The 16,504-nt window shown below is 42.4% G+C and overlaps 1 protein-coding gene across 1 annotated transcript in view; it reads left to right on the top strand.

Moving 5' to 3' along the window:
- Positions 1-3,376: 3,376 nt before the first annotated feature.
- Positions 3,377-16,504, top strand: part of PIWIL1 (piwi like RNA-mediated gene silencing 1) — a gene marked incomplete at both ends in the record, with an annotated part of 33,187 nt that continues 20,059 nt past the window's right edge. The window contains 8 exons of the mRNA XM_082641018.1: positions 3,377-3,454; positions 4,013-4,124; positions 10,666-10,791; positions 11,285-11,499; positions 11,883-12,004; positions 13,070-13,150; positions 13,787-13,984; positions 14,424-14,535. Coding sequence (XP_082497144.1) covers positions 3,377-3,454; positions 4,013-4,124; positions 10,666-10,791; positions 11,285-11,499; positions 11,883-12,004; positions 13,070-13,150; positions 13,787-13,984; positions 14,424-14,535 — 1,044 coding nt within the window. The remainder of the gene's footprint in view (positions 3,455-4,012; positions 4,125-10,665; positions 10,792-11,284; positions 11,500-11,882; positions 12,005-13,069; positions 13,151-13,786; positions 13,985-14,423; positions 14,536-16,504) is intronic.

Here is a 16,504-nt window from a genome sequence, read left to right as displayed (position 1 = left end):
TTTTCTTTTTTTTTTTTTTAAACAGCAGTCCTCAAAACACACACTTGGTCACAATTTCACGGTTTACCGAGGGCGTGCTGAGTGCACAGACCTGCTCCACGAGCAGGAACGAACCCAGCAAACTGCAATCCTCGTCCACAGCTAGTCACAGATGCTCCAGGTACAAAGGGAGGCTCGTGCAAGGCGTGGGCGGGGCCTGGCGAGGCAGGGGCGGAGCCTGGGCGGGGCTCATCTGGCCTTGCCTCTGCCCGTGCCCCACTAAAACCTCCATCCGCGCAGCAGCCAATCAGCGCGCAGCGCGGGCCGCCGCCCGCCTCGCCATTAGCTGGGTGTCACGTGCAGGGCAGTTTACCCCTTGAAGTCAGTGTCCATCCGCCCAGAAAAAGAGGACCCCGCCCACTTCCGCCGGCTCCCGCGCTCCGCAATCGCCCACAGCGGACAGCGAGGTGAGAGCGGGCGGCGCGGCTCCGTGGTGCCGAGAGGCGCCGGGGTCCGTTTGGTCCCGCGTCGGCGCGCTAAGTCTCAAGTCCCGGCGCGGAGGGATCCGGCGTGAGATAACCGTTGGCAGCGCGGAGACAACTGTGAGTGCGGTGAGGCGTCGGTGAGGCGTCGGTGAGGCGCGGGGTCCTCGGTGAGGCACGGGGTCCTGTGAGGGCGTCGCTGCGGACCGGCACCGGCACGGCGGTTCCTCTCCCGCTCCAGCCTGCGGGCCTGGTGAGGCCGCGGCCCTGCGGAGGGGCGTCCTCCACCGTGCAGTCGCTCAGCCCATCGGCGGCCCGGACTGCGGTGGCCTCTGCCCTCCTTGGGCGTGGGTTGGGGCGGGGTGGCCGGGCGGGCTGGGGGGCAGCGGCGAGCGGCTGCGCTTTTGGGGTGGACGCTAGTGTCCTTGCCCCCGGGGTGGACGTCCACTTGACCCGGACGTCCTTTGTAGCTGGTGCGGTACCTTTGAGCACCAGCTGGGTTTCTCACTTCCGGGTGGTGGGGTAGCTTGTGGTCCAGCCTTGGGGATGCTAAAGTGGGGAGGACGCAGCTGAGCCCCGCACCTGTGCAGCGGGCGGCATGGGGTGGTCCTGCCCGTCCCGGCTTTGATGCCGTGGGTAGCGTCCTCCGGCGTCCTCCGGCTCAGCGATCATCAGAAACCCGTGCAGCCTGCTGAGCACGAGCTTCTGGCTCAGGGCGGGGCGTGGGACCCCCATCCCGTTCGCGTTTGCATCACGTTCCAGGTGTTGCCCATCAGGGATCACGCTTTGAGAACTGCTGCACTGGTTGAAAAAGACTCGCTCTTGGGGCGGCAGTTGAGCTCATTACTCGGTTTTTCACGCACAGCCACAGTCACTGCTGGGTTGCCAGCTCTGGGCTTAGGTGCGAGGGACCGCACTGATGAGCCGCCAGGTGTGGAGGAGCTCTTGAAGTGTGTGTGAGAGAGAGAGGGAGGGAGGGGGACACTGATCACCCGTGCCGTGCGGTTGGTGTAACCCGCGCGCACACAGCTTGGCAGAAGAGGGTGCAAGAGCTGGTCCTTAAAGGATACGCTGGATTCTTCCATTTTAGAGAGGAGGGTAAGGCGCTTCAGCAAAGGATGTGCCGGGGGACAAAGTGAACCATGGAATTTATCATGGCTGCTGAGTGGAGGAAAGCCACGTTTGCTAGAGTCTAAGGCAGAGGCCTCCGACTTTGATTCTGTCCCCCAGTAAGGGGCCGGCATGTATGCCAGTGCGCTCAGCGTGTACGTTATATGTATAGACGTGGTCCTGGTCTACATAGTGCAGGTACAGAAGACTTTATAATGGTGTGAAAAACGCGTTCGAATACGCTGGCGCCTCCGCAGGCCATATCGTGGACGCTTCCTGGGGAGTGGCTCGACGTGGGTTGGTTTCTAACGGTGCGGTGAGCTCATGTATGTTTAGTCCTTCAGAACGTGCTAGGCAGCCAAAGGTCTTTGAAGGGACAAAGTGGAGAGTGTCGTGAGATTTGTCTTTCTAGGAAGCTTGCCATGGAACAAAAACTTTTAGAAGCCGAGAAAACTGAGACAAAAAAGATATTCTGACTTAAAGCAGAGTGATCTCAACTGTACATAAGGTCATAATCTGCCCCTCTTTGGAACCTGCAGCAGTCGAACCTTGAATTGAGCAAATCCAAGCTCATGACCCTTCAGTCACACTAGGCATCTTTCCTTTCTGCAGACAAACCGAGCTCTCAGCACTTAGTCACGGGTTGTTCCCTCTTGTCCGAAGAGTGGAACCACCTACCTCCCAGTTCCTAGCCCTCCTACACCTCGGTTTAAATGTTAGCTTCATCGCAGACGGACCTCTTCAGTGTGTAAATTAGCTTCTGTTTTCCTCTTGGTAAGAACATGCTTCTTAGTTCCTTTGTTAGACTTAAGAATTTGTAGTTTATCTGCCTTTTCCACCAGGGCTCACATGGGTTGAATTCTCATGGTGTGCCAGGTATTTTGTAAGCCTTTATGTGTGTTCGCATTGAGCCGCACCATTGACCTGTGTGGTATAGGTTATTACAACTGTTTTACAAATAAAGACATGAGTCTTGGGTTATGTGATTTGCTCAGGGTCACTTACATGAAGGAGTGGAGTTTAGACAGTCTAGCTCTGAGGTCTCTCCTGGTGATAACCTGACGATACTGCTTTCTGCCCTGTGGCTGGGGGTGACTGGGCGGGGAACCTTTATACATAGTACTAACGACATATTTGACGCCTGACACAGATCCTGGCTCACATTAGGTCCTCACTCAGTACACATGGTGGTGTTGAAGACATGGAGAGAACTGTTGATCAGAGGTGGTAGGCGTGGTAAAGGAGTAGTCTAGAGACGAGTGACTCAGTGGATTTTGTTTAGAGACGAAGTGGCTGCCCCTCACCAAGAATGAAATGATGGGACGTAAATGATGTGGTAGAAAAGATTAAGCTACACATGGAATTGTGGGAAGATCCTGGAAGATACAGTGACATATGTATAAGAATTATGTAAAGAGCCTCGCATAAAACTTGCCATTGGTGCCCTCTTTCCTAGTAGGTTACACATCCAGATGTGAAAAAGAACTAGTCACCAGCACCTTCAGTCTCTTAACAGTTTTATCCTCCTAAATCTCTTTATAATAAATAATCCAATTGAAAAATGAAATAGTGTAGTAGGTCCTCCACTTCAGTGCCACCACCTAGCACAGGAGCACTTAAGTTTATCGAAGGTGGGGATACTGCCTTCGACTGTATGTTAAGAGGTTAGAAAAGTGTGGGATTACCCAGGAGCTTATTTTAGAATCTCAACCAAATCCGTTTAAAGCTAACGTTGTAGAAACACTCAAATATAACTGAACATTGAGTATTGTCTTCATGATTATTTCCTCTCAAGAAAAAGAAGAATGACTGGGAGAGCCAGAGCGCGAGCAAGAGGAAGGGCTCCTGGTCAGGAGGTGGTGCAGCGCGTGGGCGCCGCTGCCGTGAGTGCTTTCCCCTGTCCCAACTGCGGAGGGCGTCTTAGAACACAGTGCTGTTAAGCCTTGGTCAGCTTGCACTGTCAAAACGAAGTTTAAGAACCGTGTACCAAACTGTAAGGTAGATAGCTAGTGGGAAGCAGCCGCATAGCACAGGGAGAGAGGGTGGGAGGGAGGGAGACGCAAGAGGGAAGAGATATGGGAACATATATATATGCATAGCTGATTCACTTTGTTATAAAGCAGAAACTAACACACCGTTGTAAAGCAGTTATACTCCCATAAAGATGTAAAAAACAAACAAACAAAAAGAACCGTGTCCTGTGAAGGGATAGGGGCTGAACCAGGACGCTGACCTTCTGTGTCCTGTGGATATCGGAAGCTGGTGCTTGCCTTCAGTTGGCGACCCTTGAAGAAATTTCTTTCTGAGGATAAAATATTTGATTGCTAATTTAGATCGGTTTCGGTTAAATGCCCTGGACTTGTTTGAGTAGTTATTGCCTCTGATATCTGTGACCTTTTGACATGAAAAGAATGCTGTTCTTCATTTGCATATAACTGCAGAGTCGGCAGCCTGGTTATATTCAGCCTAGACCACAGCAGCCACCAGCCGAGGGGGAGTTAGTTGGCCGCGGACGACAGAGAGGAACAGTAGAGGCGACCGCCAAGCCACAAGGTGAAGAGAGAGTGAAGAGGCTTCGTGCGTGCGGGAGTGTGTGTGTGTGTGCGCGCGCGCACTTGCAGCGTTAGATGTGCATGGCGGCCAAAGCTCTGTATAAGGAGAAAGGACCCCCAGCAGTCCTTGAAAGTGTAGCCGCATCTCCCGCAAACCGTGCCGCCTGCCACCGAGTGCAGGGCCACAGGATTGCTTTCTTCCTTGGAAATGAACTCCAGCCTACCAGAGCCCCACACTTGCTGTTCCAAAGCAAATTCTAAACTGATTATAAATTTGCTTATTAGGCGTTAATCATTTTAGAACATTCTCTTGGCACCTTTAGTGACTTCATCAAAGCTGTACCAACTTTTACATTTGTAACTTTGACTTAGAAAACATATTTTCACATGTGTTGTTTCGGTTCATCCTGTTTCTCAGTTGCAAAAACTGAGGTCAAAGTTGTGACAGCCAGGAGAGTCAGAACACCAGTTCTGATTCCAGAACTTGTGCTTTTTCACTGCATTGTTGCGAAAACTAATTAATTGGATGCTTGGTGTAAGACTCTTCTACAGTTATTAAGTTTGGTTTTGGTATAGGAAAAGCAGATCCATGTATACATAGGGAGAATTAATATAGTCACATTGGCTTTTAAACCCTGGGATGGGCATGGGAAATGGGCAATAAAATAGTGTGGACGCAAAGGGAAAACTAGAAAACAAACCTGATTCCTTGCTTTATGCGTTGCACTACATTTCCATGTACTCTGAATATTTAGTCATAACCAATGAAATCCATAAAATTAAAAGAAAACATGAATGAATCTAAAATGAACTTGAAGTGGTGTGAATCCAGCTATGACAAATGATGTCAGTGTCAGAAGACAACCTAGGAACTTAACTGAAGTGATGGAAGAGCTCATTTCTCTGATACACAGAGCAGTCTTATGAATCTGTGATATTAACAAGCTGCTGGCAAAGTGGGCAAAGGAAAGGGCAAAGCATTGAAAGATACAAAGGCCAGTAAAATGTTAAGCCTTATCGTTAAGTTTAAATTAAACTGAAACATTTTTTTAAACAATAAGCATCTGTTTATTCTCCATTTTACTTTTTGCCAACGTTGGCAATTGTAAAACTGGAATTTGTGCTCCCCGTGGGATTGTACTACCTTTTGGGTGGCATTTTGTAATGTGTAGCAGCAGTACACTTTTATTAGCAGTTACATTCATGGTAGTGTACCCAGACACTGGAAACCCCTACCCAGAAAGAGGTAAAACCCACTGTGCTTTAACAATAGAGTACCATTTAGCCATTTTCAAGAATGTAAAAACTTGACTGAAAGCAGCTTGTAAAACAGCTTTGTATTTTTAGTAAATACGTGTTATGTGTATGTATATATTTTCTGTATAGAAAATGTTGGGGAAAAATACATCACTGGTTAATAGTGCTTCATTTGAAGAATCTATTAGAAGACAAGGGGCCTTTTATTTGTTGCTTTATGTATCTGATTACGTCTGTTGCTTTTGTGGTACTACCGGATGTTTCAAGCTTCAAAGTGCCTGATGACAATTCTTTTATGGGAATTAATCTCCTTAAATTTATAGGATTTTATCCAGTCACTTTGTCTAGATGCCTCAGTTCTTTCCTTTTTAAATTACCCATTGAATCCAAAAAGTGAACGGGGTGTACAATCTGTTCTATTAGAATAAATAAATCACAGTAAATTACAAATGTTTCTAATAATAGAAACTTGCATGAGTTTTAAATATACAAGCCAAGTGAGAAGTCTGTGTCCAGCATTATAGCAGGCTAGATATTCTCCAACTAAATACCTTTAATGTGCTAAATTTTAAAATATCTTTTTAAAATTCATCTGAGCTGGCTAGAGAGTTGGAAAATCTTCAGAGGCCAGAGATGACAAGAATAAATCCAGAGTGGGAGTCAAGTGCTGAAACCAGTGACTCCAAAAATCACCTCTAGGTCACTTGCTTTTATTATTTTTCCCCAGTTTTACTGAGGAAATAATTGACATATATCACTAAGTTTAAGGCATACAGCATGATGGTTTGATTTACATGTATTGTGAAATGATTACCGCATGAGGTTCACCTAACACCCATCTTCGGATAAAGATACCATCAGAAGAAGAAAGGAAAACCGTTTTCTCCTGGTATGGGAACTCTTTGGACTCACCCCCATAGTACGTTTCCTGTATATCATTACAGCAGTGTTAGTGTATTATATCTCTAGTGCTTACGTATCTTAGGATACGCAAGTTTATACTTTCAGACACTTCCCTCCAATTCCCCCTTCCCTGCCCTCTGCCTCTGGTAACAAGTCTGATCTCTGCTTCTATGAGTTTGGTTTGGGGGTTGGTTTTTGTTTGTTTGTGTTTAGATTCCACATGTAAGTGAGATCATACAGTGATTTGTCTTTCTCTGTCTGACTGATTTCACTTAGGATAATGCCCTCGGGGCCCATCCATGTTGTCACAAGTGGTCGGGTTTCCTGTTTTTTTTATTTCCTGAGTAATAAGCCATTATATATATGCACCACAAACTCTTTTATCCATTCATCCATCACTGGACAACTGAAGTTGTTTCCATGCCCTGGCTGTTGTCAGTAATGCTGCTACCAACGTGGGGGTGCAGATATCTTTTTGAGTGAGTATTTTCATTTCCTTTGGATATATTTCCAGAAGTAGGATTGCTGGATCATACGGTGGTCCTATTTTTAATTTTTTCAGGAGCCTCCATACTGTTCTCCATAGTGGCTGCACCAATTTAAGGCTCCACCAGCAGTGCACAGGGATCCTCTCTTCTCCTCATCCATGCCATCAGTTGTTATCGTTGTCCTTTTGATGATGGCCATTCTAACAGGTGTGAGGTGGTAGCTCATTGTGGACTTAATTTGTATTTCCCTAGTGACTAGTGATGTTGAGCATCTTTTCATGTACCTGTTAGCCTTTCATGTGTCTTCTTTGGAGAAATGTCTGTTCAGGTCTTTCGCCTGTTTTTTAAATTGGCTTATTTGGTTTTTTGCTATTGAGTTGTATGAGTTCTTCATATATTTTGGATATTAACCCCTTATCCTATGTGAAGTTGCAAATATTTTTCCCATTCTGTAGGTTGTACTTTCACCTTGTTGATGGTTTCTTTTGCTGCCCACAGGTTTTTATAGTCCCACCTGTTTACCTACTGTTTTGTTGCTTGTGCTTTAGGTGTCATATCTTAAAAAAAAAAAAAATCATTACCAAGATCCCGTGTCAAGGAGCTTTTCATTTTGTTTGTTTTGTCCTAGGAGTTTAATGGTTTCAGGTCTTACATTTAAGCCTTTAATGTATTTCAAGTTAAGTTTTGTAAGTGGTGTAAGATAGGGGTCCAGTTTCATTCTTTTACATGTGAATATCCAATTATCCCAGCATCGTTTATTGAAGAGACTGTCTTTTTTTTTTTTTAACATCTTTGTTGGAGTATAATTGCTTTACAGTGTTGTGTTAGTTTCTGCTCTGCAACAAAGTGAATCAGCTATACGTATACATATATCCCCATATCCCCTCCCTCTTGCATCTCCCTCCCTCACACCAGTCAGAATGGCCATCATCAAAAAATCTACAAACAGTAAATGCTGGAGAGGGTGTGGAGAAGAGGGAACCCTCTTGCACTGTTGATGGGAATGTAAATTGATACAGCCACTATGGAGAACAGTATGGAGGTTCCTTAAAAAACTGAAAATAGAACTACCATATGACCCAGCAGTCCCACTACTGGGCATATACCCTGAGAAAACCGTAATTCAAAGAGACTGTCTTTTTTTCCATTGAATATTATTGGTTCCTTTGTCAGATATGAGTTGACCATGTATTCCTGGGTTTATTTCTAGGCTCTTGATTCTGTTCCATTGGTCTATGTGTCTGTTTTTGTGCCGGTATCATACTGTTTTGATTACTGCACCTTTATAATATAGCTTGAAATCAGGAAGTGTGATGTCTCTTGCTTTGTTCTTCACAGTTCTTTTGAAACTTAGAATATTTGACATGTTCAGCTGTGTTCAACAGAGCAAAATTTCATTGAATTAAAACTCTGGGCAAAAAAGATGCACTGAAGCTGTTTTTTAAAAGCATAGCCTTATTATTGTGGCATTAAAATGCAAATAAAATTTCTGGAAATACTTAAATCTAAACATTCTTTGTATTGATCTTCACTAATACTTTTTTTTTTTTTTTGCGGTACGCGGGCCTCTCACTGTTGTGGCCTCCCCCGTTGGCGGAGCACAGGCTCCGGACGCACAGGCTCAGCGGCCATGGCCCACGGGCCCAGCCGCTCCGCGGCATGTGGGATCTTCCCGGACCGGGGCACGAACCCGTGTCCCCTGCATCGGCAGGCAGACTGTCAACCACTGCACCACCAGGGAAGCCCCCACTAACACTTTTTTAACAGTTCTTATGAATTTAAATTTAATTCTGTGAAACTTATTTCCCTACCTATGACAAGGTATATATTGCACCTTTATAGATGAGGGCCACTGTGAAGATCAAGTGATAGTCAGGGTCACTTTACTGCCTTTCACTGGTCTTGTAAGTATCATATCTGACAAGTGCTTCTCACAGTAAATGTTCAAGTATCTACTATGTTTTAGAAATTAAAATGACGACCTTAACATTTATCATTAATGAGCCCTTGTTTAAGACCTCGAGTTTTCACTCTGTGAAGGGGGTTAGGGTTCCATTGCAGGACTCCTAAATGGAACAGCAGCGTGATCGATCGGATTCGTGTTTTCAGTAAAGCACTCTGGCAGCCGCGTGGAAGGGGAATCAGCAAGGTTTCCAGTTGTATCCATTTTGAAATGTGTCATCTTTCTAGATTGACAGTTAATCAAGTTTTGGCTAAAATATTAATAATAGCGGTGCTATATGTAGAGAGGGGAGCAAACTTCATCACTGTTTATATTTAGAAACTTGCAATCAGGTTTTCACATCCAGAACTGATATTTTTTTAAGAGAAACTCAAATTTTTCGGGGAAAAATTCTGATCAAACCTTTATGACCTGTTGTTGCTATCAGGTTAGATTCAGTATACCTGACCTTTGTTAATGTAATTAATCCATGGATACCTTAAGCTGAAAGACTTTGGGATAAAAAGTTCACCAAGGGAGACAAATATTAACAGTTACATGTTAAAAGACTTTTAAAATAGAGCCCCTGAAAATCATGAGGCACAAGAACCAACATATTTAGCAGTACCTTTAAAGCGCCTTATTAACGAAGTTCTCATTTAAAACTTACTACATCCTGTAAAATTTATTATAATCAATTTTTCAGGTGAAGAAATTGAAGCTCACATTAAAATAACATATGTTTTGTTTAAGCTGTGTTACTTCTCCTCCAGAAGCTGGCAGTTCTGGGCTAGTTCTGGCATTTGTGGTCAGATAGCCCAGAAGAGAACTGGGCTCTCATCTTTTTGTTCTCTCCTCCCAAGTCCACGACCTCCGTCATTAAGACGTACGTTTTGTTCAGAATGTCTGCTTGAGGTCCCTCCTGCCATCACATCCAGATTCCAGGCAAGATGGGCAGCTAGGGGCATGGACAACAGAAAAGCCAGCTATTGACTCCCCTGTGGCGCTTTCCCAGACATTTCATCCAGCAATTGCTGCATAAGTCTCTCAGGCCCTCCTTACCTGCAAGGAAGGTGGAAATTCTAGTCTTTTAGCTGTATTACTCCCAAAATAAACTTTTAAAATAAGAATGAAAGGTTGGTTCTTGGGTAGTCAGTAGTCTCTGCTACACAAGGTAACATGCCTATTAACTGAAAGCTAGAGCTTAACACTTGACTACAAAGCCCATGTTCATTCTTCGGCCCACATCATACTATTGGTATGAGATACTTCATAATAAATTTCATGCAAATTAAAGGACTTAATAATTTAGGATATTTTAGCCCCAGCTTTTACAAGTAAGCATGAACTGATGGTTAACCTATCCCAGTAGATGTGTATCATGGCCACGGGATATACACAGGCCCATCCCATCTGCTCTGCTGGTCCGTAAGGGAAATGAGTGAGGAAATTACATTTTAGACTTAACGTTTTCTAATTCAGGTTGCACATTTAAATCATATGAACTACCAATTCCTACAGCTGTAATTACATCATAAAAATTGTGAAAAATACTGATATTAAGGCCCACAGGTGGTTATCAGACCTAGAGACAGAAAAATAATTACCCAGTCAATAAACATGGGCTCCTAAGTTCTTGAATCACTCCAGTCGTCTTGATCTTGTAAAGGTATGTATGTCTTGTGAAGGAGCGGAGTTTGCGTAGGGCAGTGACAAGAAGGGCTTCACAGAAGAGGTTATGGCTGAGAAGTCATTCTCTCCTTTGGCTGGCAGTTACCTGAAACGTTCTGATGGTATTGTTACACACTGTCTTTAGCACATCAGGAGCCTTTGGGTTTCATGTAGTAGAGTACTTTGGGAATCGTCATTCTTTATTTCATGCTGCATATTACTTAGATGTATATATTTTTTCTTTTTTTCCTTTTTTTTTTTTTTTTTTTTTTTTTTTTAAGAAACCCAGATATCTGCTGGATTTCAGGAGTTATCATTAGCAGACAGAGGAGGTCATCGTAGAGACTTTCATGATCTTGGTGTGAATACAAGACAGAACCTAGATCATGTTAAAGAATCAAAAACAGGTAGGTTAATTATTAAGAGTACAGTTTTCAAGTACACAGGACAGTGAATTGAAGCACTTTAATTTCGGTATTTATTTGTACGATGCATTACTAGGGTGGAGGAGCACATTTGGTCAAGGATTTTGCATGGATGGCTTTTCCATTTTCCTCTCTCCCTTTTGGTTTTGAAATAGGTTCTAGATGTCGTTAGCTGCACTGAACTGTTGTTTGATTACATAGATCACTTTTTTCTTTTAAAGCTTTTTGCTGTAAAGAGATTTCATTGGTTCAGTTGTAAATTACTCAGTCTAGGGAGGATTTATTTCTAAATGGAGGGTTTTAGTAATTTACCTACGTGGAATAGTCTCCAGAGTCAGATGTCTGAGAACTTTTGTGTGGTCTGCTGCTTTTAACCCCTTGTTTACAGAACTGTGTCTGCCTTGTCATGGCAGTGAAGATTTCAAGGAAGAATAAACTTGATATTTCATTAATTGAATGTGACTCACTTTTACAGGCTCTTCAGGTACTATAGTCAGTCTAAGCACTAACCACTTTCGATTGACATCCCGTCCCCAATGGGCCTTGTATCAGTACCACATTGACTATAACCCATGGATGGAAGCCAGAAGACTCCGCTCAGCTCTTCTTTTTCTACATGAAGATTTAATTGGAAGGTGTCATGCTTTTGATGGGACAGTATTATTTTTACCTAGAAGACTACAGCACAAGGTTATTTCAGTTGTCGGGTTGGGGAGAGGGAGATGGGGAGTTCTACCTCAAAGCTAAACTGCCACAGTCTGGGGTAGCTTTAGAGAAACCCCAGTGGTCTCCTGTCTGTCAGGACTTGTAATACACCCATGGGTGTATTTGGCATTATTATGCCATTCTCACATCCACCTGAGTGACGTAATGATTACAATCAAATAATAATAAGGCACTTAATCACTCTTTTCTCTTACCCATCCTGTTACTCTTTTCTCATAGTCATTCTTTTTTTTTTTTTAATTTACAACTTTTCCATACTTTTCATTGTTGCCTTATTCAACAGGCTTATGTGATTGGCCCTATTTTAACAAAATTAAAACTTTGGTTTTGCACCACTCTGGCTTCAGGTTACTGAAGTTTTTAGTCAGACCCGAAATGGAGAGCATGTGAGGATAACAATCACCTTGACAAATGAACTCTCACCTACATCACCAACTTGTTTGCAATTCTATAATATTGTTTTCAGGAGGTATGTTGGTATTTTTTAACATTTTATTAAGAAATTTTAAACATAATCAGAAGTTGAAAGACATGTACAATAAGTACCTGTATACTTAGTACCTAGATTTTACAATGGTTGGTTAGGATCATTGGGTTACCCTGAGTTTTAATCGTTTTTAGGTGTGGTGTACTGGTATAAATCTCATTTATTTGCTTTAAGCACGTGTCATGTCTTTCACTTCCCTATTTGTGTTGAGATTAGATCATTCAAATCCCATTGGCGCTTATGTTAAGAGCACACATTCTCTCAGCACTTTAACTTTATATTCCTTCTGTCCCACAGGGGACGCCAATTCAGAAAGCAGGACAGGGTTTAGGTCTGCTCCGATTTCCTTCTTCCATCGTAGGACACGTATAGTGCGTGCTCCGTGATTGGCTTTCAGTGTGGGTGCTGTGTTTTCCAAACCCAAAGTTGTTGGACACAGGTTCTGTGAAGGCCCCCCGCCCCTGCCATCCCCCTGCTGAGTGGGAAGCAATCTGGGTGAGCCTGGGCTTGGCATGAGCATAGTGAGACATCATTCTTGGATTTGTAATTTACCTAAGTTGGTCCTGAGATAACCTGTCACTGACTCATTTTGGTGGATACTTGTTTGAATTAATGTAATGGAAGATTTATTTTTCTGTAGGTGATGGGTTGGCAAACCTTTTTTGCAAAGGACCAGATAGCAAACATGTTAGGTTTTGCAGGCCATGTGGTCTGTGTCTCAACAATTCAACTCTGCTGTTGAGGCACAGAAACAGTCATAGGACATACATGATCATGGCTGTGTTCCAATAAAGCTTTACTGATGGACAGTGAAATTTGAATTTCACATAATTCATGCATCATTAATCTTTTGATTTTTTTCCCAGACCTTTAAAAAATGTAAAAAAAAAAAAAAAAGTTCCTAGGCCATACAGCAGGTAGGCTGGAAGTGGCCCCCCTATGAGCCATAGTTTGCCAACTCCTGCTCCAAACAATGTGCCATTGTGATTGTAGTATTAGAGATACTTATCAATATTCATTTCTCTGTTCTGACCTTTCAAATTATAGGCTTTTAAAGATCATGAATTTGCAGCAGATTGGACGGAATTTTTATAACCCAAGTAACCCAATTGATATTCCACATCATAGGTTTGTATGAAGTGGGAAGTTTCATCACAGACTCTGATAGTGATGCTCTGCTTTGAAATGATCAGATTTACTGTGGCTGCTAGTGGTACCCATCACATTAAGTGAACACTTAACCTGGCTTAAATAATACGGGAGACATCCCAGAATATTTGGGTTTTAAAAAATCATGTGATAGTTATTTGTCATGGGGGAAAAGCATAAAGAGTTAATCAACACAAAGGCTGTATTCGCTCTTAGGTAGCAAAACTCATCAGCTAGTGACGATCGCTTGAGAAGTTACTGCAGTGTATCAGGATTGCAGCTCAAGTGGTTTAGGGTTATTATAATAAATGTAGATGCTTTCAATTAGAGTTTTCAAGTCTTAGATCAATATAAGTAATAAAATTTAATAAAGTTAGTATATTAAATTTCAAATGGAACTTATAAAGTTATTATATTATTATAAACATTCATTGTTGAAGATCTTAAAAAGATCAGACTTTATCTGGAACCCTGTAAAACCTGAAGCTAAGTAAATGTACTCGAAGACTTGTACTATTGACCCAGTTAATAAGTGTGAAAACCATAACTTGTTACATACAAAACATGTTTGGATATTCATAGAGGTTACTTCATGGCATTCATTGTCTTTGACAGGTTGGTGATTTGGCCTGGCTTCACTACTTCTATTCTTCAGTATGAAAATAACATCATGCTTTGCACTGATGTCAGTCATAAAGTCCTTCGAAGTGAAACTGTTTTAGATTTCATGTTCAACTTGTTTCATCAAACTGGAGAACATAACTTTCAAGAACAAGTTTCTAAAGAGCTGATAGGTTTAATTGTTCTCACCAAGTAAGGCTTTTAATAATGCAAAATAATTTTACAAGTCTGAAGATACTGAGGCTTTCTAGTCCTATAATGTTAGATGGAGAGAAAGTAGGGTTTAAAGTTGAGAGGTGGGAATAGCACAAAAACGGGAGAGGGATATTTATAACCTTTCTTAAGAACAAAAGTTTTGGGGGAATATACACATCTTAAAAGGAGAAATAGCCAATGATTTCTATTCTTTTTAGTTTTAATTTTATTTTCTAATAGTTTAGTTAACTTCCCCATCCATCTAGTGTATAGCATAGTCTTTAAGAAATTGTTTTCCCTTTATCTTTCCATAATATTGTATATTACCGACTGATTTGAAATTTTATTTTTTACAGACTACACAGTGTCTAGCCCCTCTTTTTAATAACATTTCTACATATTTTCATCAAATACCAATAAAATCTCAACTCCATAGGTATAACAATAAAACATACAGAGTAGATGATATTGACTGGGACCAGACTCCGAAGAGCACCTTTAAGAAAGCCGATGGCTCTGAAGTCAGTTTCTTAGAGTACTACAGGAAGGTAAGGTGTTCATGTGGACTCTTATCTTTGTACCGCGAAGGACTTAGACCTTAGGAGAAATCTGAAATATCTTCAGTAGAATTTTCTAACGGGGGTGCATATGGAACAAGTTGCTTTTGAAGCTGTCTATAAATGTGTTTATTAAGGCGGTCACAGCATATTTAGCTCATTCGCCAATGAGCTGTGCCCTGTCCTGGTTCCTCTTCTGCAGTAGCATACAAGGTTCCATTTGAACATCAGCATGTGGAGGACAAGTAGGAAAACAGTGCAGGTTAACAGTTCAGCATATACTGTCTCCTACTCTGTAGCCAGCACTTTTTTTAAACTTCAGCTGGCAGCGTGGGCTAGAGATCTTTGAACCCTTAGCATCCGTTGTGATAAATCTGCAGATGGGTTAACTCTTACTTTTGTTTTACATGCTGACAGAGTGAGACAGACTTGTCTCGTGTGGGCTAGGTCAGGTTATTGGGTGGCCCCCAGCCCCAGTTTTATAAAGGTGATTCTAGCCGTCAGCACAGTGGTCACTAAACGGACAAAGACACGAGAGACAAATAGCAAGAAAGAGCAACCACTGACTAGAAGAGAATAAAATGTGTTTCCAGGAAGGCATCAGAACACTGCTGTAGTGTTCAGAGATAAGCAGATCTGCCCCTATATCCTTAGAAGGTCACATTCCATTTGACGTGCTCTGTTAAAAGTGCAGGAAAAGTATTCAAAGAAAACACATTAATTAAAATCTTAAAGCCTGTCTTTGAAGTGCTAAAATTTATTTCATTTTTTTCCTACTTTCTCTAGATTACTTCCTTTTTCTAAAAAATGGAGTAAATGAACTATTACGTGTTTATATTTTGTGTCAAAAGTATACATCCGACTAGTGACCTTTGAAATGTCTTTTTCCCGAATATCTACTGTTGCCTGATCTTCAGCTGCTCTCCTGTGACTGAGCAGATCAGATACCACTCTGGAGGGAAACGATTCTCTGAGAAGTCCCATTAAGAACTGGTCTTATTCTGGGCAAAATGAAAACAGGCCAAGGGTCATTTCAGCTTGATTTCCCTACTGCTGTTTTCAACCTCTGAAAACTCCTTGAGGACTCCAACCATGTTTAACCTAGATTCTTCTGGGTGTCAGAGGTTACTGTGAGAAATGAGTTTTGGCATTTTTCTGTAGTTCCTTTTAATAATCATGATCAGAGATGGGAATAATTGGTATATACCAACAGCAGATATAAAGAGGACACAGTTGAAAGTTTGATTTAAACCTGAAGCGAAGTCAGGGAAGAGTCTCCCCTCCTCTGACCAGTATTGAATCTTACATGCCTGCTTATTCTCCCTTAAGGGACCTTCTAAATGCTGGCATACTTAAAGGTTCTGCCTCAGGTCCCTAGTTACTGTATATTTATACTCTCCAGGTGATCTCCAGTCTATGCGAAGACTTCACATATGATGTGTTAACAATTCAGGTTTCTAGCTCTAGCCCTAGGCATGTCTAAACCTACTTGTTCTGAATGTTTGGATGTCTCAGAGATGCCTTACCTGTGACCAACACTGAACATGTGATATCCCCCTAGCCTGGCCCTGTGCAGTGCTCTTCATCAGAGCAGGGAACACCACTTCGACCAAGTCAGGGATTTTATAGTTTATGTACGCCCCAGTGCCTAAGTAGGCACTCAGGTATTCACGTGAACAGGGGAATGATGGATAATTCAAACCTCAGATCACCATGCTTTGTATAGCTTACCTTGTATAACTAATTGTCAAATCCTGTCACCCTACCTAGCTTATCTGAAATACCCTCGCTTTTCTCCTTTTCTAAGTGGCTGCCACCTCCTGTCGAGGCCCCAGTTCTCTCTCTCACTCAACTGGTCTCTTAGTTTTCATTTCTTATGCTTCTGATCCATGTCAAAACTCATACAAATCTGATGTTGCTAAGCGGCTTCCCGTTGCTCCTGTGTCTTGTTAATAAGCAC

This window comes from Mesoplodon mirus, assembly GCF_964341445.2.
Source record: "Mesoplodon mirus genome assembly, chromosome: 13".
In the NCBI taxonomy this organism is placed as follows: Eukaryota; Metazoa; Chordata; class Mammalia; order Artiodactyla; family Ziphiidae; genus Mesoplodon; species Mesoplodon mirus.
Note: the sequence above shows the minus strand (reverse complement) of the source record. Positions and strands in the feature narration are given on the sequence as shown.